This window comes from Salvelinus namaycush, chromosome 1 (assembly GCF_016432855.1).
Source record: "Salvelinus namaycush isolate Seneca chromosome 1, SaNama_1.0, whole genome shotgun sequence".
Classification (NCBI taxonomy): Eukaryota; Metazoa; Chordata; class Actinopteri; order Salmoniformes; family Salmonidae; genus Salvelinus; species Salvelinus namaycush.
In genome coordinates this window covers 71,285,858-71,307,585 of record NC_052307.1, presented here as the reverse complement: position 1 = coordinate 71,307,585, position 21,728 = coordinate 71,285,858, and the positions used below count along the sequence as shown (strand labels likewise).

General features: G+C 41.4%; 1 protein-coding gene across 2 annotated transcripts in view; it reads right to left on the bottom strand.

Annotated features, from left to right (window-relative positions):
• Positions 1-12,416: 12,416 nt before the first annotated feature.
• LOC120048238 (DENN domain-containing protein 2B-like) overlaps positions 12,417-21,728 on the bottom strand; it is a 76,649-nt gene continuing 67,337 nt past the window's right edge. For both annotated transcript variants that reach the window (XM_038994052.1, XM_038994043.1), the window contains exons 15-20: positions 19,225-19,402; positions 15,741-15,782; positions 15,504-15,615; positions 14,831-15,070; positions 13,679-13,765; positions 12,417-12,987 (exon numbers count right to left, since the gene is read on the bottom strand). In XM_038994052.1, the coding sequence (XP_038849980.1) occupies positions 12,953-12,987; positions 13,679-13,765; positions 14,831-15,070; positions 15,504-15,615; positions 15,741-15,782; positions 19,225-19,402 (694 nt within the window). In that variant the 3' untranslated portion in view covers positions 12,417-12,952. The remainder of the gene's footprint in view (positions 12,988-13,678; positions 13,766-14,830; positions 15,071-15,503; positions 15,616-15,740; positions 15,783-19,224; positions 19,403-21,728) is intronic.

Below are 21,728 nucleotides of genomic sequence, written 5' to 3'. Positions count from 1 at the left end.
CAGTTTGGGAAGGCCCTTTCTTGTTTAAGCATGACAATGCCCCTGTGCACAAAGTGAGGTCCATACAGAAATGGTTTGTCTCGATCGGTGTGGAAAAACTTGACTGGCTGACCTCAACCCCATCGAACACCTTTGGGATGAATTGGAACACTGAATGCGAGCCAGGCCTAATCACCCAACATCAGTGTTCGACCTCACTAACGCTCTTGTGGCTGAATGGAAGCAAGACCCCGCAGCAATGTTCCAACATCTAGTGTAAATCCTTCCCAGAAGAGTGGAGGCAGTTATAGCAGAACAGGGGGGACCAACTCCATATTAATGCCCATGAATTTGGAATGAGATGTTCGACGAGCAGGTGTCCATATACTTTTGGTCATGTAGTGTATATATCAATGGAGGCTGATGAGGGGAGGACGGCTCATAATGATGGCTGAAACGGAGTGAATGTAATGGCATCAAATACATGGAAAACATGTGTTTGATGTATTTGATACCATTCCACTTAATTCCACCATGAGCCTGTCCTCCCCAATTAAGGCGCCACCAACCTGCTGTGGTATATATACAGTTGAAGTCGGAAGTTAACATACACTTAGGTTGGAGTCATTAAAACTAGTTTTTTAACCACTCCACAAATTTCTTGTTAACAAACTATAGTTTTGGAAAGTCGGTTAGGACATCTACTTTGTGCATGACACAAGTCATTTTTCCAACAATTGTTTACAGAGTATTTCACTTATAACTCACTGTATCACAATTCCAGTGGGTCAGAAGTTTACATACACTAAGTTGACTGTGCCTTTAAACAGCTTGGAAAATTCCAGAAAATTATGTCATGGCTTTAGAAGCTTCTGATAGGCTAATTGACATAATTTGAGTCAATTGGAGGTGTACCTGTGGATATATTTCAAGGCCTACCTTCAAACTCAGTGCCTCTTTGCTTGACATCATGGGAAAATCAAAAGAAATCAGACAAGACCTCAGAAAAAAAACATTGTAGACCTCCACAAGTCTGGTTCATCCTTGGGAGCAATTTCCAAAAGTCTGAAGGTACCACGTTCATCTGTACAAACAATAGTACGCAAGTATAAACACCATGGGACCACGCAGCCGTCATACCGCTGTCATGACGTTGGGTTGGGGGTAGGTTTACGACAGTCATAAATACCTCTTTCCCCCTTTTTCTCTCTCCCCACTATAACTGATGTGACATAAGGAAACCCATGGGTTAACATAGAGATTCTGGGTAACATCAGAAGTTGGGGGAAATGAACTATATTCTGGTAATCCAACCAACTGTACATATGCGGTGGTACTTAAGGTATATTATGTCAGTTCGGTTGCCCTCTGACACATTCTCATCAATGATAGAATGACATAAACACTACTGTGAAAAGTCTAAACGTCAGAGGTATCGGATTTACATGGAATTGTTGTTTAATTCAAATGTTTGAATATGACATTGTTTGTGAAGAGGTGAAATGTAATTTTACCTTCCAAATGAGAGATCTGTGTTTTCATAAATTTGGCTTCTGCTCAACCAGGGGCCCGCCCCTGTGAAGAGACCTGGGTAATAGACTTTTCAGACACACCCCTCTCCCTCCACTATATAAAGCCATAGACAAGAATATAACTTCCTGTTCCGGGTATGCTAGGATGACGATCCAGTGTCAGAATGGTTCAGATAATCACTATAGATGAAGCCAACATCAGCATGGACTTTGATTGTGAATGGTATGAACTTTGAACTCGTATTCACTACAGAAGTGATATCTCCTAGCCTTGGAGTTAGCAACAGCTAAACGCAGGTTCGGAAGGACAGTCCAAGTATCCCGTCTAATACACACAACGTGTTCTCGTGACTACCAAAGACATTCTTCAAAGGACAGAGGATGCGGGTTGGCGACACGGGCCATCTACCACCAACCTACTGAAGCGCAGCTCAGAGTAAATATTAATTGCATTTTCCCCTTCAAATGGCGGTAATTTAGAATGCATAAGATAAGATTTACGATAGCACAGCTCGCCTATGCTCAAGTCTCCCGCGCTTTCACTAGGACTCCCCCCCTTTCCTTTGTGTAACAAGCTGTCATATCGATTCTGCCCGCTAGGGACGTTTTTCTGTATGACGTAATTTGTGATCAAGTTATGATTTAATTGTGTATGTGTGTCTCTGTGTGATTAGTTAGGTATTTAGTAAATAAATAATTAAACCCAATTTTGTATTGCTGATTCAACTTGTTAGCCAGGATTCTTGCAGATAATCAAGGACTTACAACTTTCAGATGAGACTGAATATAATGACGATTAATGTGACTGCTATTTAGTAAAATATTACTAAATCTTTAAGAGTTTATTCGAAAGATAACAGCTCTATAAATATTCTTTCGTGGTGTCCCTCTCTAGTTAATTAATATTTACATGATTAGTTCAATCAGGTAATATTAATTACGGAGAAATTATTTTATAGAATAGCATGTCATAGCAATTAATCTGGCATAGTCAAAGACACGACACCGCTCAGGAAGGAGACTCGTTCTGTCTCCCAGAGATGAACGTACTTTGGTGCGAAAAGTGCAAATCAATCCCAGAACAGCAAAGAACCTTGTGAAGATGCTGGAGGAAACAGGTACAAAAGTATCTATATCCACAGTAAAACGAGTCCTATATCGACATAACCTGAAAGGCTGCTCAGCAAGGAAGAAGCCACTGCTCCAAAACCGCCATAAAAAAGCCAGACTACAGTTTGCAACTGCACATGGGGACAAAGATCGTACTTTTTGGAGAAGTGTCCTCTGGTCTGATGAAACAAAAATAGAACTGTTTGGCAATAATGACCATCGTTATGTTTGGAGGAAAAAGGGGGAGGCTTGCAAGCCGAAGAACACCATCCCAACCGTGAAGCACAGGGGTGGCAGCATCATGTTGTGGAAGTGCTTTGCTGCAGGAGGGACTGGTGCACTTCACAAAATAGATGGCATCATGAGGGAGGAAAATTATGTGGATATATTTAAGCAACATCTCAAGACATCAGTCAGGAAGTTAAAGCTTGGTCGCAAATGGGTCTTCCAAATGGACAATGACCCCAAGCATTCTTCCAAAGTTGTGGCAAAATGGCTTAAGGACAACAAAGTCAAGGTATTGGAGTGGCCATCATAAAGCCCTGACCTCAATCCTATAGAAAATGTGTGGGCAGAACTGAAAAAGCATGTGCGAGCAAGGAGGCCTACAAACCTGACTCGGTTACACCAGCTCTGTCAGGAGGAATGGGCCACAATTCACCCAATTTATTGTGGGAAGCTTGTGGAAAGCTACCCGAAACATTTGACCCAAGTTAAACATTTTAAAGGCAATGCTACCAAATACTAATTGAGTGTCTGTAAACTTCTGACCCACTGGGAATGTGATGAAACTAATAAAGGCTGAAATAAATCATTCTCTCTACTATTATTCTGACATTTCACATTCTTAAAATAAAGTGGTGATCCTAACTGACCTAAGACAGAGAACTTTTACTAAGATGAAATGTCAGGAATAGTGAAAAACTGAGTTTAAATGTATTTGGCTAAGGTGTGTGTAAACTTCCAACTTAAACTGTAACTGTAGATAAATACCTTCTCATTATGTAGTAACAATAGGCTTTCATATGAACACTGAGAGATGAATACTGTATCATCATCACTGATATCAAAAATATGCATTCACATCAGTTAAATGGATTCATCAAATTATTATTGTTCGCCCTCTGTTCACATACCTTTGGTGATGTAGTGTATTTTGAGGTATGCCTTGTCATAGGCTATATTGGTTGCACACATGAGTGAGAAGGCTGTACTAATTTAACTCCTTATAGTGCCCCATCAATTTGTATAGGGGACAGATTGGAGTGGCAGCAAGTCCAAAACCTTAAATGGTTGAGCATTTTGCCATGTCCTTTTGGTCTGTTTGGCCCTGTAGTCGCTGCCAGTTTGGAAGCCTTTGTTAAGGCCTCTAGAAGTGCAAGTGATATAAAACACAAAATATTCATGAATATACTGTAATGTGTAAACACTTTACCTAGCAGCCAACCTGTTTGCAATCTCTTGTAATTACTGTATAATACTGTGAAATACAAACCCCTCCCTCAATTAATTTCATTCATCCATTCATTCATTATTTTTCGATTACGGTAGCATTACTTTTTTACAGTATTCTTTTTACAGTACATTTTACGGTATTGTACTGTGTGTCATTACACATTACTTGCTTTGATACTGTATATTACAGTATAATACTGTAATATGAAATACAGAACAATACTTGCCACCGAGCTGCCTGTACGCTACTGTCAAATTCACAGCAACCCATTTAAAGTGTATTTAAGTCCATAACTCATTACATAGCCTACAGGAGAAAAATGTGTTCAATACTCTTCCTTGGAATCTGCCTTGTGGTACAGATGTATCCGTATTGAATTAATGATAATAGCATATAAAAAAATCATAAAAGATATGCATAATTTAAATCATTTGAGCACTCTCATCACTGAAGGTACTCTTGTGGTGCTCTGTTCAAAATCAGGCATAGTGAATCCATGTACACAGTGATACAGTGCCTTCAGAAAGTATTCATACCCCTTGACTTATTCCACATTTTGTTGTGTTACAGTCTGAATTCAAAATGGATTAAATAGATTTTTTTCTCTCATCCATCTACACACAATACCCCATAATGACAAAGTGAAAACATGTTTTTAGAATTTTTTGCAAATGTATTGAAAATGAAATACATAAATATCTAATTAACATGAGAATTCACACCCCTGAGTCAATACTTTGTAGAAGCACATTTAGCAGTGATTACAGCTGTGAGGCTTTCTGGGTAAGTCTCTAAGAGGTTATTATCCTGCTGAAAGGTGAATTAATCTCCCAGTGTATGGTGTAAAGCAGACTGAACCAGGTTTTCCTCTAGGATTTTGCCTTTTGGTCTATTTCTTTTGTATCCCCAGTCCTTAACAATTACAAGCATACCCGTAACGTGATGCAGCCACCACTATGCTTGAAATATGGACAGTGGTACTCAGTAATGTGTTGTATTGGATTTGCCCCAAACATAATATTTTGTAGTTACTCCACAATACTAACCTAAATTACAGAGTGACAAGAAGGAAGCCTTTACAGAATAATAATATTCAAAAACATGCATCCTGTTTGCAACAAGGCAATAAAGTAATACTGCAAAACATTTGGGAATGCAATTAACTTTATGTCCTGAATCAATGTTGTTGATCCATCCTCAGTTCTCTCTTATCGTAGCCATTAAACTCAGTAACTGTTTTAAAGTCACCATTGACTTCATGGTGAAATCCCTGAGCGGTTTCCTTCCTCTCCAGCAACTGAGTTAGGAAGGACGCCTGTATTATTGTAGTGACTAGGTGTGTTGATACACCATCCAAAGTGTAATTAATAACTTCACCATGCTCAAAGGGATATTTAATGTCTGTTTAGTTTTAATACCCATCTACCAATAGGTCCCCTTCTTTGCGAGGCATTGAAAAACCTCCCTGGTCTTTGTGGTTGAATCTGTGTTTGAAATTCACTGCTCGACTGAAGGACCTTACAGATAATTGTATGTGTGGGGGTACAGAGATGAGGTAGTCATTAAGAAATCATGCAACTTATTATGTGACTTTTTTTCTCCTGAACTTATTTAGGTTTGCCATAACAAAGGGGTTGAATACTTATTGACTCAATACATTCCAACTTTTCATTTTTTATTAATTTGTAAAAATTTCTAAAACCATAATTCCACTTTCACATTATAGGGTATTATGTGTAGGCTACTGACCAAAAAAATCTAAATGTAATCCATTTTCAATTCAGGCTGTAACACAAAACAATTAGGAAAAAGTCAAGGAGTGTAAACACTTTCTGAAGGCACTGTCTGTATCTGCATGTGTTTAGGCTACTTTTCTTTACATTATGACCCCTAATCCTGATGCACCATCCATGTATTGGGTCTTGTCTATTGAGTGATGAGGAGTGTTGAGGGGGCTCTCTGAGAGCTGATATGCGTTTCCTGTGAGAAGGAATGTGAGCATCACTCCCTGGCTGTCTGTCAATAACAGCTTTATAGCAGTGCCTGTGTTTTACTAACACCTCCCTGGAAGTATTATTATTTTTGTTTTATTTAACCTTTATTTAACTAGGCAAGTCAGTTAAGAACAAATTCTTATTTACAATGACGGCCTACTTGTAAAGCCCCACCCGTCCAAACTCTCCCCTAACCCGGACAACGCTGGGCCAATTGTGCGCCGCCCTATGGGACACCCGATCACGGCCGGTTGTAATACAGCCCGGGATCGAACGCGGGTCTGTTGTGACGCCTCTTGCACTGCGATGCAGTACCTTAGACCGCTGTGCCACTCGGGAGGCCCTGTATGCTCGGGGGACTACACACCTCCCAGCTTGTTCATGTTTCTGATGGCAATAAGAGCTATAATATGTGGATTTGCAGTTATGAATTGCTGGGCATTTCTCTTTTTATGAAATTGCATAATTATCTTTTAAACCTCCCAATATGGAATCAATGTGTGGGGAAATTATTGTATTATTGCCCTATTTTATACAGATCGGCCACACTGACACTTAACAGAGGTCAATGTCACTCATTGATAACCTGTCATTGTCATCATGTATATCAATTGTGTATTGAGCCTGATCAATGAATGCAAACGTGGTTGCTGTTGTTTCAACCATTTTCTGTAAAATATCAAGTTGTTAAAAGTAAAACAAGTTATGATACATGGCCGAGCTATCATTCCAGTAGGCTATGTGCAAATATCTGATTTTCATCATGATAGACAAGGAGCAGGTGAATCAATGACTTTAAAATTAGACAGATAGATTGTGTAACAATCTAGTCTAATTATACTGACGCATTCCCTGTTGTAATCAAAATATAATGGTAACCTAACTGGTATCGATTTGTTGTTTAAATGACATTGCTGAATTCTTGGCTCGCATACAGTATCGGAGGATGCGCATAATTTGAGCTACTCAATAGTCAACAGAGCCGCACCTAAATTCATTCGATTATTTACGCATGTATTTAAGCTGTCCAAAAAAGCATGCATTACAATATCGTTTTTAAGATACAAAACACAATAGTTGCTCATAACATACCTCAAACGCAATAACTTTCGCTTTGGCAGTGCGTCCGCAAGGTTCAGAGTCAGACAATATCAACTTACCGTTATGTGATGACAATTCCTTTCAGTGTCAGTGCGCACGTAGTGTACTAGGACGTGCTACATTATTATTATGACCATGTTTACGAATTTGAAATGGACTGTAGGCTACTGGTATATTCACTGCGATACAGAATATACTCACCTAGGCCTCTCCTATTATAGTGAAGGGCTGTCACAAGTCAAGTATGACCAAAGCTTGAGTTTTTTACCTTAACCTGATCATCACCGTATAAGGCAGGCTATCCCCTCTCCATCCATTGGATGTCGCTCTTTTGTCCAGCTCAAATATTTTGGAGTTACTAAGTCTCGTGTTTGATCGTGAGACTTACATGCGTTAATTTCTTCGGGAAAAACGGTACTTCCCATCTGAAATCTCACATCACCCCCCCCCCCCTCCTCCCCCATACACACACACACACATTTGATCTTCGGTTAATCTTATTGTCATAATGCATTTTTGTACAAATATCTTCCCAAACACATACATTTCACATTCATTTTATGACGGTAACATTATGACTAGCCTATTTCGCCTATCTATTCAAGCTTAAAATATGCTGTCGATATGTTTAATGTTCCACCGTAGTTGTGCTTGCCTGGTAACTCAGTGCAAGCATCATACCATGACAGGACAGTATCACGATAGGACAGTACAGGTAAACTATTGTTTTAATAATATTTAACTTACCCAACCCGTTATTCATCCTAGCCCACCATAAATACCGAAACTAGAAGGCATCGGGCACGTCAGCCACGGGCATGGGCGTATGGTGAGGGATACCCTTATTTTGGTCTAATGTATAACTGCATCCCAATCGTTTTTTCGGGTATTTTTCAGCTGACCGTCTTTGCGCTGCCATCCCACAGCTCAACACAGAACATCTGACAGATGATATGCACCATCACAGATCCAATGGTGATACAATACCTTTTAATGCAGAAGCCAATGAAAGTATGTGTATAAGGTAGTAGTTGTGGAATTGTTAGGTTAGATTAGTTGTTGGTTATTACTGCATTGTCGGAACTAGAAGCACAAGCATTTCGCTACACTCGCATTAACATCTGCTAACCATGTGTATGTGACAAATAAAATTTGATTTGATTTGAATACTTTTTAAAATCTTTAATACATTTGCAAATATTTCCAAAAACTGTTTTGCTTTGTCATTATGTGGTATTGTGTGAATATTGATCAGGAAAAATAACAATTGAATTCATTTTAGAATAAGGCTGTAACGTAACAAAATGTGGAAAAAGTCAAGGGGTCTGAATACTTTCTGAATGCACTGTACACTATCTAAACCAGTGGTTATTAAAATCAATCTGGGTTACAGTGTGATACACTAACAGGGAGACAATAACGGGGCAAGTTTACACACAAGTGTAAAGGGATAAAGAATATGTACATAAAGATATATGAATGAGTGATGGTACAGAACGGCATAGGCAAGATGCAGTAGATGGTATAGAGTACAGTATATACATATGAGATGAGTAATGTAGGGTATGTAAACATAAAGTGGCATAGTTTAAAGTGGCTAGTGATACATGTATTACATAGAGATGGCAAGATGCAGTAGATGATATAGAGTACCGTATATACATATACATATGAGATGAGTAATGTAGGGTATGTAAACATTATATTAAGTGGCATTGTTTAAAGTGGCTAGTGGTACATTTTTACATAATTTCCATCAATTCCCATTATTAAAGTGGCTGGAGTTGAGTCAGTATGTTGGCAGCGGCCGCTAAATGTTAGTGGTGGCTGTTTAACAGTCTGATGGCCTTGAGATAGAAGCTGTTTTTCAGTCTCTCGGTCCCTGCTTTGATGCACCTGTACTGACCTCGCCTTCTGGATGATAGCGGGGTGAACAGGCAGTGGCTTGGGTGGTTGTTGTCCTTGATGATCTTTATGGCCTTCCTGTGACATCGGGTGGTGTAGGTGTCCTGGAGGGCAGGTAGTTTGCCCCCGGTGATGCGTTGTGCAGACCTCACTACCCTCTGGAGAGCCTTACGGTTGTGGGCGGAGCAGTTGCCGTACCAGGCGGTGATACAACCCGACAGGATGCTCTCGATTGTGCATCTGTAGAAGTTTGTGAGTGCTTTTGGTGACAAGCCGAATTTCTTCAGCCTCCTGAGGTTGAAGAGGCGCTGCTGCGCCTTCTTCACAACGCTGTCTGTGTGGGTGGACCAATTCAGTTTGTCCGTGATGTGTACACCGAGGAACTTAAAACTTTCCACCTTCTCCACTACTGACCCGTCGATGTGGATAGGGGGGTGCTCCCTCTGCTGTTTCCTGAAGTCCACAATCATCTCCTTTGTTTTGTTGACGTTGAGTGTGAGGTTATTTTCCTGACACCACACTCCGAGGGCCCTCACCTCCTCCCTGTAGGCCGTCTCGTCGTTGTTGGTAATCAAGCCTACCACTGTAGTGTCATCCGCAAACTTGATGATTGAGTTGGAGGCGTGCATGGCCACGCAGTCGTGGGTGAACAGGGAGTACAGGAGAGGGCTCAGAACGCACCCTTGTGGGGCCCCAGTGTTGAGGATCAGCGGGGTGGAGATGTTGTTACCTACCCTCACCACCTGGGGGCGGCCCGTCAGGAAGTCCAGGACCCAGTTGCACAGGGCGGGGTCGAGACCCAGGGTCTCGAGCTTGATGACGAGTTTGGAGGGTACTATGGTGTTAAATGCTGAGCTGTAGTCGATGAACAGCATTCTCACATAGGTATTCCTCTTGTCCAGATGGGTTAGGGCAGTGTGCAGTGTGGTTGCGATTGCGTCGTCTGTGGACCTATTGGGTCGGTAAGCAAATTGGAGTGGGTCTAGGGTGTCCGGTAGGGTGGAGGTGATATGGTCCTTGACTAGTCTCTCAAAGCACTTCATGATGACGGAAGTGAGTGCTACGGGGCGGTAGTCGTTTAGCTCAGTTACCTTAGCTTTCTTGGGAACAGGAACAATGGTTGCCCTCTTGAAGCATGTGGGAACAGCAGACTGGGATAAGGATTGATTGAATATGTCCGTAAACACACCAGCCAGCTGGTCTGCGCATGCTCTGAGGACGCGGCTGGGAATGCCGTCTGGGCCTGCAGCCTTGCGAGGGTTAACACGTTTAAATGTTTTACTCACCTCGGCTGCAGTGAAGGAGAGCCCGCAGGTTTTGGTAGCGGGCCGTGTCAGTGGCACTGTATTGTCCTCAAAGCGAGCAAAAAAGTTATTAAGCCTGTCTGGGAGCAAGACATCCTGGTCCGCGACGGGGCTGGTTTTCTTTTTGTAATCCGTGATTGACTGTAGACCCTGCCACATACCTCTTGTGTCTGAGCTGTTGAATTGCGACTCTATTTTGTCTCTGTACCCTTTACTCAGTACTTTGTTGAAGCACCTTTGGCAGCGATTACAGCCTCCTTGGGTTTGACGCTACAAAAATACAGTTGTGCTCCGTTAGGTTGGATGGGCTGCACAGCTATTTTCATGTCTCTCCAGAGATGTTCAATCGGGTTCAAGTTCAGGCTCTGGCTGGGCCACTCAAGGACATTCAGAAACTTGTCCCGAAGCCACTCCTGCATTGTCTTGGCTGTGAGCGTATGGTCATTGTCCTGTTGGAAGGTGAACCTTCGCCCCATTCTGAGGTCCTGAGCGCTCTGGAGCAGGTTTTCATCAAGGATATCTCTGTACTTTGCTCAGTTCATCTTTGCGTTGATCCTGACTAGTCTCCCAGTCCCTGCCGCTGAAAAACATCCCCACAGCATGGTGCTGCCACCACCATGCTTCACCAATCTGGCCTGATTGGTGGAGTGCTGCAGAGATAGTTGTCCTTCTGGAAGGTTCTACCATCTACACAAAGGAACTCTAGAGCTCTATCAGAGTGAACATCAGGTTCTTGGTCACCTCTCTGACCCAGGCCCTTCTCCCCCGATTGCTCAGTTCGGCCGGGCGGCCAGCTAAGAATAATGGAGGCCACTGTGTTCTTGGGAACCTTCCAAAGCTGCAGAAATGTTTTGGTACCCTTCCCCAGATCTGTGCCTCGACACAATCCTGTCTTGGAGCTCTACGAACAATTCCTTCGACCTCATGGCTTAGTTTTTGCTCTTACATGCACTGTCAACTGTCGGACCTTACATAGACAGGTGTGTGCCTTTCCAAATCATGTCCAATCAATTTAATTTACCACAAGTGGACTCCAATCAAGTTGTAGAAACATCTCAAAGATGATCAATGGAAACAAGATGCACCTGAGGCTCAATTTCAAGTCTCATAGCAAAGGGTCTGAATACTTATGCAAATAAGTTTTTTTTGTTTTTTATTTTTAAATAGATTTTCAAAAATGTCTAAAACCTTTTTGATGCTTTGTCATTATGGGGTATTGTGTGTAGATTGATGAGAAAAAATCTTTGATACATTTTAGAAGGCTACGTAACAAATTGTGGAAAAAGTCAAGGGGTCTGAATACTTTCCGAATGCACTGTATACCTAACCTGTTAGTCCTGAGACTATTGTCTCATCCTGACACCCTCCATTCCTCAGTTGTCTTCGTCGGATAGAGCTAGAACGTAAACATGGTCTTGTTCACTGAATGGCCTTCCTGTACACCGGTCAGCTACCCAAATACACACTCAGTGACAGTTTCATCTCTGTACACATGTTCTGGGCTAGTATTGACTGTAATATAATATTACTCTCATTATAAATATGACCCAGCAATGCATTTATAGACACCCGAAATCGACAAGTTAAACACATTATTCAATTCCAGATTGTTGTTCCATTCATTGCCAAAATGTCTAAAATCACTAGACGTCATGTCTGACAACTCAATGACAAGTCCCCCACAGCACCCAACTGTGTAGTTGGTGGGGTGGAATCCCAAAAGGCACACATAGCTACCACATGCTGCCAGTAACCTAATTATGTCCTCACACATCACTCCAGTGGCTGTCACTGCCATGCTTTTATCAGCTCTGCTGACTTGGAAGCTTACTGTCATCTTGCAGCACTCAAATCTGTTTTGAGTGTTTGACTTCTTTAAAATGTGTGATCCAACCTCCCTGTCTGTACAGAGCCACCTGGGTTCCACCTAAAGAGGAACAATGATCTTGTTCACCGACCTCGCTTCCTGTAAGTGCTGATGAAGTTCTGCTTCTTCTGAACAGTAACACATAAAAAAGTTCAAAGAATCCAATCATTTGAAGTCTTTTGTGTTTAATTACTGAATTTTACAAAGCAATGCATGTTTTAAACATTTACAATCACTTTATTCATGTGTTAAAGCATGTACAAATCCTCCCAACCAGGTGTGGAATTTACAGCTCTCATTCAGCAAAAAGACAGGACAACGATGATCTGAACTACAAAACATAGTAACTGTACATCCACCATACATCAGCATGCATTCACTCACTCAGTCTGATCATGTTCTTCTCAAGCATGCTTTAATGTCAGTGGTTAATCAGAAACAAAGGCACATTCACTCTGTACCGTCCTACTGTAACTAGCCTCATAATTAAGGTACCAGACACCTAACAATCAAGCTACATTGGAGGGTATCACAGCCAGTTTACAGTGAAATATGTACAACATATTGACATTTCATTGATGTTTTTGATAGACAAACAAGTGAATAAGTCAATAAAATACAGGGTTTTGGGTGTATCAGATCTTCTGTTTGCAGTAGAATAAGCTTTCATGCTCCGGTATTTGGTTATTAAGTAGCAGGTTTCCTCAGTTCTTTTTGTGAAGAAACTTCATTTTACTTCCTAAAAGACACAAACAAAATGCAAGTAAGAACTGTTCACGTCACGTAATTTCTTTTTTAACACACTTCAATTAAATTTTCCAATTGAGCCGATATCTGCAGTGTTTACTGTGAGTGTGATCTCCGTGATTGTCAGGGAAATGATATAGTGCCTCAGATGGAATCCCAGTTTTAGACTACATCAGGGATCATCAACTACATTCAGCCGCGGCTGATTGTTTCTTGAGCGGATGATTAGGTGGCCGGAACATAATTACAAATAAATTGTAGACTGCAGATTGACCGCAAAAAGCCCAAACATATATAATATTTGACTAAAACATAATAATTTTGAACCTTGTTTATATTTGTATACGATAACATATATATATCTTTATAATGCATGGGAATAGTTTGGAATGTATTTCCAAAATTAAAATCACTTGTAGCTGATTTGCTGGTGTTTTTACAGTCTTTTATGTCCAACAATAAAAATTCTATTTCAAATTCCACCATTTGGGGAACCCTGGACAACATGGTGCTCATTACTACATCATGGCCAAATGTGAATAGGCTTCTTTAGAACAAAACTTTGTATCATCCTACATTTTAAGCCAGGTTACAATTTTTCCCAGTGGTAAAGTGGACAGGTAAGGTCTGTTGAGGGGAAATATTTGTTTTAAGTGCAGATTCTATTTTATTTGAGAACTCACCTAGCCCTTTGAGGAACTTGTTCACTCCACTCTGCTCTGTGTCTGGTAGCTCTTCCAGGTACTGCTCCACCCTCTGCTCAAAGAGTCCTGACAGAAACACAACAGAATGACAGAATAACATTAGGTAATTACCAGTGGTGTAAAGTACTTAAGTAAAAGTACTTTACAGTACTAAAGTAGTTTTTTGGGGTATCTGTACTTTACTATTTATATTGTTGACTACTTTTACTTCACTACATTCCTAAAGAAAATAATGTACTTTTTACTCCATACATTTTACCTGACATCCAAAAGTACTTGTTACATTTTGAATGCTTAGCAGGACAGGAACATGGTCAAATCCACACACTTATCAAGACAACACAAGGTCATCCCTTCTGCCTCTGATCTGGACTCACTAAACACAAATGCATCTTTTGTAAATGATGTCTGCGTGTTGGAGTGTGCCCAGGGCTATCCATACATTTTAAAAACAAGAAAATGGTGCTGCCTGCTTTGCTTAATAGAAGGAATTTAAAATGATTTATACTTTTACTTTTGATACTTAAGTATATTTTAGCAATTACATTTACTTTTGATACTTAAGTATTTTTAGAACCAAATACTTTTAGACTTTTACTCAAGTAGTATTTTACTGGGTGACTTTTACTTTTACTTGAGTAACTTTCTATTAAGGTATCTATAGTTTTACTCAAGTATGACAATTGGGTACTTTTTCCACCACTGGTAATTATTAACATTATTACATTATTAATGTTATATTGTGAGGTAATGTTACAGTGCAGTATATCAGAGAAAGCATGTTTTGGTATGGGGTGAAATACCCTTCACTATGTGGCCAGGAGATGGCACTGAATACCCAGCTAGAACCGCTGTCAACGAGAGGGCCGTACCAGCACGGGATTGAGAAGATCCCTTTAGGGATTTTGGACTACATTGGCAGAAAAGTGAGGGGTGGCAGAGCCTACCTCTAAAGAGCATTTCCACCAATCATTACAGTTTACATATTATTTGTATTATGATGAACTACAATGAATCCATTTTAAGAGGACAGGACACACATAACGTTATTATCTCTTAACAAGTAGACAGGACCATATTACAGACTGTTGTGTAGGGTGGATTAACAGGGTCATTGTAAGTTTGCTCTACCTTTGGCCCGGCATTTCCGCAGCTCCCGGTCTTGGATGAACCCCGCAAACATCTGGGACTCCATGAAGACCCCCAGGAAGCGACGGATGCTCTTGGAGGCCACAGACTTGCGGAAGGCCTCGCGCTGGAAACTGCGTTCTCCTCGCTCGCTCTGGGTGAGGAACAGGGAGTAGTGGCCGATGGTTTCTAGGAAGAAACGGATGAAGGCCTCTGACACCAGGCTGTTCAAGGAGTTACACTCTACAGAAACAGACGAAACAGGATAGGTTAGTATTGTGATGCTGAAACTGAAACACACTTAATACATGTTCAATACATCTAGAAAGAAGCAACACAAACTACATGCTTGAGAATTGTGCTTGAGAATCAAGTAGGGCCTATAACATTTGTGGGAATGACACAAGAGTTATTTAGAGTTGATGTTTGACTGATATTGTGTATTCATACGTAACATTAAACAAACACTAGGTTCTGAACACCAGTAACCTTCAATTCAGTGAGGTGAATCACCCATTCCAGGAGTTCTCATCACTCCACAGACAGTGTATTGCTCCCAGACATGTGCTGTACATGTTCTTGTTCACAGGGTTGAAACATGGCCAGTGCTCTGTTGTCCTAATTTACACTCGTAACATCTGGTTTAGTAGAGAGTGATGATGTGTCCCTCGTTCACCTTCGTCTGACTCGCTGTCAGAGTCCTGATTGATGATGTCATTCCTCTGCTCCAGAGTTAGCTCAAGAGCAGACTGGAGTTTCCGTGGCAACAGCGAGGCCTCATCATCCATCTATACACACGCATAACAATTTAATTAGCGACAATAAACAAGAATATCAAAAGATTAGTCCATATTATATTACAATAAACGTTCTGGTCTTTGTTACGGTGAGGTACTGGAGAATTGAGACCAACCTGTCTGAGGAAGCGGTCAGTTCCCAGGTCCACCATCAAAGCCTGCAAAGGAAACAAACAAGTCACATATTTGTGACTCATTTCAGGAAACTAGGCGTATGTCGCACGTCACTACTTGACAGGAGAGGCATTTGAACATAAACATCCATTGTTTATCAAAATTTGTTTTTGGGCAGAAATGCCTTCTGGAACATGTGAACTTTCATGTGCCTTAATAACAAACTTGTATTCCATCTGTAAATACAAATAAAATTGTTAAATTACGAGCCTAGTTGGTTTAGCCACGGGAGCCATCCTGCTAGCCATGATTGGCTGATATAATGGATGGGCTGGACATGCCGAGAGATGAGTTTGGATTGGTCTGACGTGTAGCATGCTTCTGTCTATAACTTGAGCTGTTCAGCATGTGTTGATAGTCCTTTCTACCTCACCGTTTTTGAAAGATATAAGGTTAGCCATCGAGAACTGCAAAAGTTATGCTACTTTTCTCAACAACATTGATGCCCTGAATTTAGCGGGAGCTATCAACAGATCAGTTGGAAAAAGTGATGGGCTACTTTCTGCACAGGCCGAAAGTAGTTTACCGTGTGAACCGGAGTGACTTGACACAATACTGGCCAAACAATATGTACCTACAAACAAAACAGAGTTAAACGGTTCCAGTCTGCCGTGAAGCGTTCATCCATGTATACAAGTAAGAATCTAGCTACATCTTCAGATATTATACATTTCTAATTTTGTCAGAAATTCGTTTTCATTGCAAGTTAAAGCATACTGTTTGCTAGCTAGCGAGAGTTAGCTTGCGGGCTCGCTATCTAACGTTACTTGTATGATAGGTATAGTAATATTATTTGAATCACAAAACCATTTGCACTACTAGTTATAGCCTAATGTTAGCTAGCTAACATTGAACCTTGTTGGTTAGCTTAAGCTACCTGCAGATTCATACTAAGGCTATGAGAATGTTTGTATTGGTAGTAGTATGAGTTGGGATTATTCCGGTTCATTGTTTAGCTAGATAGCTACATGTCTAAACAAAGGACTCCACTTCACCAGATGATTACATGACCCATCAAGCTAGCCAGGTGTGTCTGGGGGTGATTGCGGCCATCTATTGTATTTCTAGACAATAGTGACCCATCCACTTAGCTAGATGTGGCTGGGGGGTGGTTATAGCATTTCCTTCACATGACCCATCAATTTAGACAAGTGTGTCGCGTAAGTGTCATCTAATAATTCTAAAATATTTTTATCTCTGTTTTTGATATTGCTACTATGAAAGTAACCATTTCACTGTACCGTTTACACCTTTTGTATCCTGCACATGTGTGTGTTTACCAGAAGAACAACATGACCTGCACCAAAGTCAGATTAGGATATAGGCCAAGGACTAGATAAAGTGTATGTTTACCTGGAGGTAAATTATTTTTGTGTAGGCTACTACTTTTATCACTTTTAGTCATGAAATCTTTGGTTGTTTACTAAACTAGTCACTCTGTTTAGCACATGGCCTTACATGTGAATCCTTAAAGAGATGGGTGCGGTTAAGGATTAAGAGGGTGTGAACAATGCTGAATGGGTATAGACAAAGGAGAGCTCCAGTAGGTGTACCAAAACATTCAATGGCCATTTTCTCAAAAGTGGGGATACAAGTTTATCGACTTTCAAGGAGAATTACTTTCCCATTGTACCACAACTGGAGTGTATGATATACCATTTTCTACCGCAGAGGCTCTACTTTATCCAATGTAAAAAACACCATTTAAAATGTTGCTACATAAGACAGAATCAAGGTGGTCGATCACATTTAGGAATCTTCAATCAAATCCAGGCTTCCTCCATGTGCATACAGTGGCTTAAAGTGAATACCAATGCCCTCTACAAATAAATCAAACTCTCCATCAAGAGAAAGACAAGCTCTTCCAGAAGTTGGAAGTGTTATACCAGTGTTAAAACGAGATCTTTAAAAGCAGCGAAACATACTTGGGGAATTTTTATTGAGTTGATCAGCAACATCAAGACAGATGTAAACAGACAACATATACTGTTGACAGGCCATTAAAAGCCTTGTGTTAAATATGACAGACAGGGTAAGATGGTCTTTTCACTCATACCATGGGCTGAGGGCAGATGCTGCTGACTCGGACTAACTGTGTTAATAGCAGAGAGCTGGGCTTTAAGAGGCCTGATGGCTTCTCCTGCCAGGCTTTTATTGAGAGCCAGAACCTCCCTCTCTCCCTCCCTACTGGGGCCAGGACCCCAGAGCTGAGGTCTGAGGCTGCCCTGGCATGGGCCCTGCAGGCTGCAGCAGCTGCCAACTGCCAAGGCCACATTCACTGGGGGGTTTAGGTCAGGGTCAGCCACACTACAGCACGTTGAGGCTGGAGGAGAAGTTGCTACTTTAACAAGGATCGATTCAAGTGATTTCCACCTCTTTCCACTCTGCCTTGGCAAATCAGTGCACCGTTCCAAGAATGCTGCAGAACAGAGCAGAACAGTCCAGCTGGGAGAGCAGAGAAGCAGACACGTCTTCTTTCCCTCCTCCCTCTGTAATTGGTGACAAAACTGCTGCAGGTCAACGTCCTGTCAGGCTTTGACCACAGCGAGACTGCTGGACAGCTCTGAACAGGCAATTATAGCAGGCCTCACACCGTGTGTGGACTCTGACAGCTCAATACTAGGAAGCTCATGGCTTGAATTCTAATACTCAATACTGGGAGCCTACAGTGTCCATGGCAGCAAAACAGAGGAAACGGGTCATATTACACTCAGCGCTCAGAGAATTCAAGTTTGAACCGATCTTTCGAAAACACAATGCTATTTCTCAATGTGTGACTGTGACTTTAACATGAGACTGATTTAGAACGATTTCTGGTATGAGTGCTTGAATGAATAAACGTTAAAAAAAACGTTTGAGGGTAAAATTGCTCTGAATCACTGGAAGGTCCAGCATTCTTTTAAAGAATGCCTGTGACAGTCATCATGAGAGTGTGGTTTCATCCTGAACCCAGGGGTGGTCCTGGGTCTCTGAGGGAGGTTGGGAGGAGCACCATGATAGCTGTCTCGTGAGATGTCCCAGTTACTGTATATCCGGATGCTTCTGAATCTGTCCCATGGCTGCACCAATCAGCCAAGAGGATCAACATACCTACGCAATTCTCTTCAGAAATATAAGTCCCTCATTGGGTAAATGTTTAATGAAAACAAGCAGGGTAATTGACTGTGTAATATACTGTAGGTTGTAGTGGGCGTTTTACTGCTGACCAGTAACAGGAAGGCCACTCCCCAGCCCAACGTCTAACAGAGAGATGGAATGTGACAGTGGAATAGCCTCTAATCTGTAGCCTCAAGCTAACAAAATCAGAGGCGCAGAATGAGGAAATTAATAGAGCCATTACATTAAACCTGGTCTAAGAAAAGCAAGACAGTGGGAGACAAAGATGAAAAGCTAGAGAGAGAGAGATGGAGAAAATGAAGTACCAACCTCTTCCACAGGCAGGTCTTTGAGTTTGGGCAGTGAGCTGGACAGGAGCCCCACCAGGAAGGGTGTGGGGCAGCAGACGATGTCCACCATGGAGGCAGGCAGGACGGGGATGAAGGTGTGCTGCCAGGAGAAGGGATAGAGCAGAGCCACCACCGCATGCATACAGCTGGACAGGGTACTGCAGAGGGGGAGACAGACATCCATAGAATTACATATAGAATCACTATATCTAATCATTTTAAGATCTCTATGGGGACAGTCAACATCAGATACAGCTGGACAGGGTACTACCGGGGAGGGAGACAGACAACATCACTCACCTTTACACTCACAACACAGAACTGCAGGGGGCCCATCAGCAAAACCAGATATGAATATTGTCAGGGGAAAACATGGGGATGCCAGATTTTCCATCAGATTGCACACTTTATCCTGACCTTTGAAAGGGAGTGGTGGATTGTGTTTTGAAGTGAACCCTGAATACTCCTAAAACAGCAGCCAGCAGCGGACAAAGAACGACAAACAGATGCAACAAAAATGTGGACTCATGTTCCTCTATAAAATACAGAATAAAAGCTTATTGAGATTTAAAGTTCATCATTATCTGCCTCTAATATCAAGAAGAGAGCCAAATGAGAGCGTATTGCTTAACGTCATAAGTGAACCAGTCTTTCCAACGTCCAAACCAAAGAACAACCTGATCCTCTTTTCCTTGAAACAATTACTTTTGTATATGTGAGGCGAACCAGTGCGGCTATGTACCCTGGCTTAACACCGCGTTCCTTCCTCCAGTTGGTCTAAGGGACAATCTGAAATCCATTCTCAACAGGCTGTTCTTTCTCTCCAACAAAGAAGAAAAGAAGAAAAAGACAGGAAAGGATAGAGCAGAAAGAAATCACTCCTCCTGACACTCAGCTGCCAGGAGAGAGAGGTCTGTACAAGACTTCACATTGGAGCAGCCAGTAGCGGGAAAAATACCCAAATGTCATACTTGGGTAAAAGTAAAGATGCCTTAATAGAAAATGACTCAAGTAAAAATGAACGTCAACCTGGAAAATACTACTTGGGTAAAAGTCTAAAAGTATTTGGTTTTAAATATACTTAAGTAATTAAGTATCAAAAGTATAAATAGTTTCAAATTTGCTTATATTAAGCAAACCAGAAGGCACCATTTTAGTTTTTACATTTTATTTACGGATAGCCAGGGGCACACTCCAACACATCATTTATAAACGAAGCATGTGTTCAGTGAGTCCACCAGATCAGAGACAGTAGGGATGACCAGGGTTGTTCTCTTGATAAGTGTGTGTATTGGACCATTTTCCTATCCTGCTAAGCATTCAAAATGTAATGAGTACTTTTGGGTGTCAGGGAAAATGTATGGAGGAAAAAGTACATTATTTTCTTTAGGAATGTAGTGAAGTAAAAGTTGTCCAAAATATAAATAGTAAAGTACAGAAAAAACGAAAAAACTACTTAAGTAGTACCTTCAAGTATTTTTACTTAAGTACTTTACACCACTGGGAACAGCAGACAGGCAGACAGGTTCACCAATGGCAACCATTCAAAAGCTTTAATCTGTTATGTTTCCACCTCAGTGTAACACCCTTAACTACACAGCCCACAGCTAAGACCTGCTCTATAAACATCTGTGACAGGCTGATTACACTAGGCACTGCCACTGTGGCAACACACACAGTAGGTCCACTCCCTCAGAGATGGGTTGGGTGTGTTACAATAGTTTAACAAGATCTTGAATCCGTCTGATATTACCCAAAACAGCACCCTTACCGCTGGTGAATTTTGACAGCTGTGGCTTAACACAAAATCACAAACAGTATGTCGTCTTTCTCACGGTCCCAAGCTTGTTGACAATGGCCGACCCTCCTCCCCTCTGTCCCCCTGCACTCCATACAGTGCATGTACACACAGATAGAGAGGGGAAATAAACCATGAGGCCCATCAGAAACACACAGACACCACAACTCTAAATCAGTGGGGATCAAACCCTCCACTGAAGATGAATGCACTGTTCATAAGGAATGTTGTCCATAGTTGTTCTCTTCAACAGCAGAGGGCACATCCTACCAAACACACAGTACTCTTACTACGTATAAGTGTCCACGCTCTATCACAACGTCAATATTGATGTGCATACAGCCTCTCCTTGACGGAACCTTTATCTTGTTACTGTAAATAGAGCTATGAGTAAAATGGCAAGTTATTATAGTTAATGAACACTGTAAAGCGAGACCAGTATCTACATGGCTCAACAACTGCAGCCCCATGGTCTGTTCAGGTTTCTTATTCACCCATCATAACATAGAGCAGAAAGCAGTCTCAGTTTCACTGTCTGAGTTTTATTTGCAGAAGGAGCTGATCCTTTTGAAGAGATCCAGTCTCTGGGATTTGACCTGTTCCAACAGGGAGGGATGGGGCACAGCTCTCAGAACCTCAGCCACAGGCAAGACAGAGCTAGCGCTGCAGAGGACTGATACCATGAG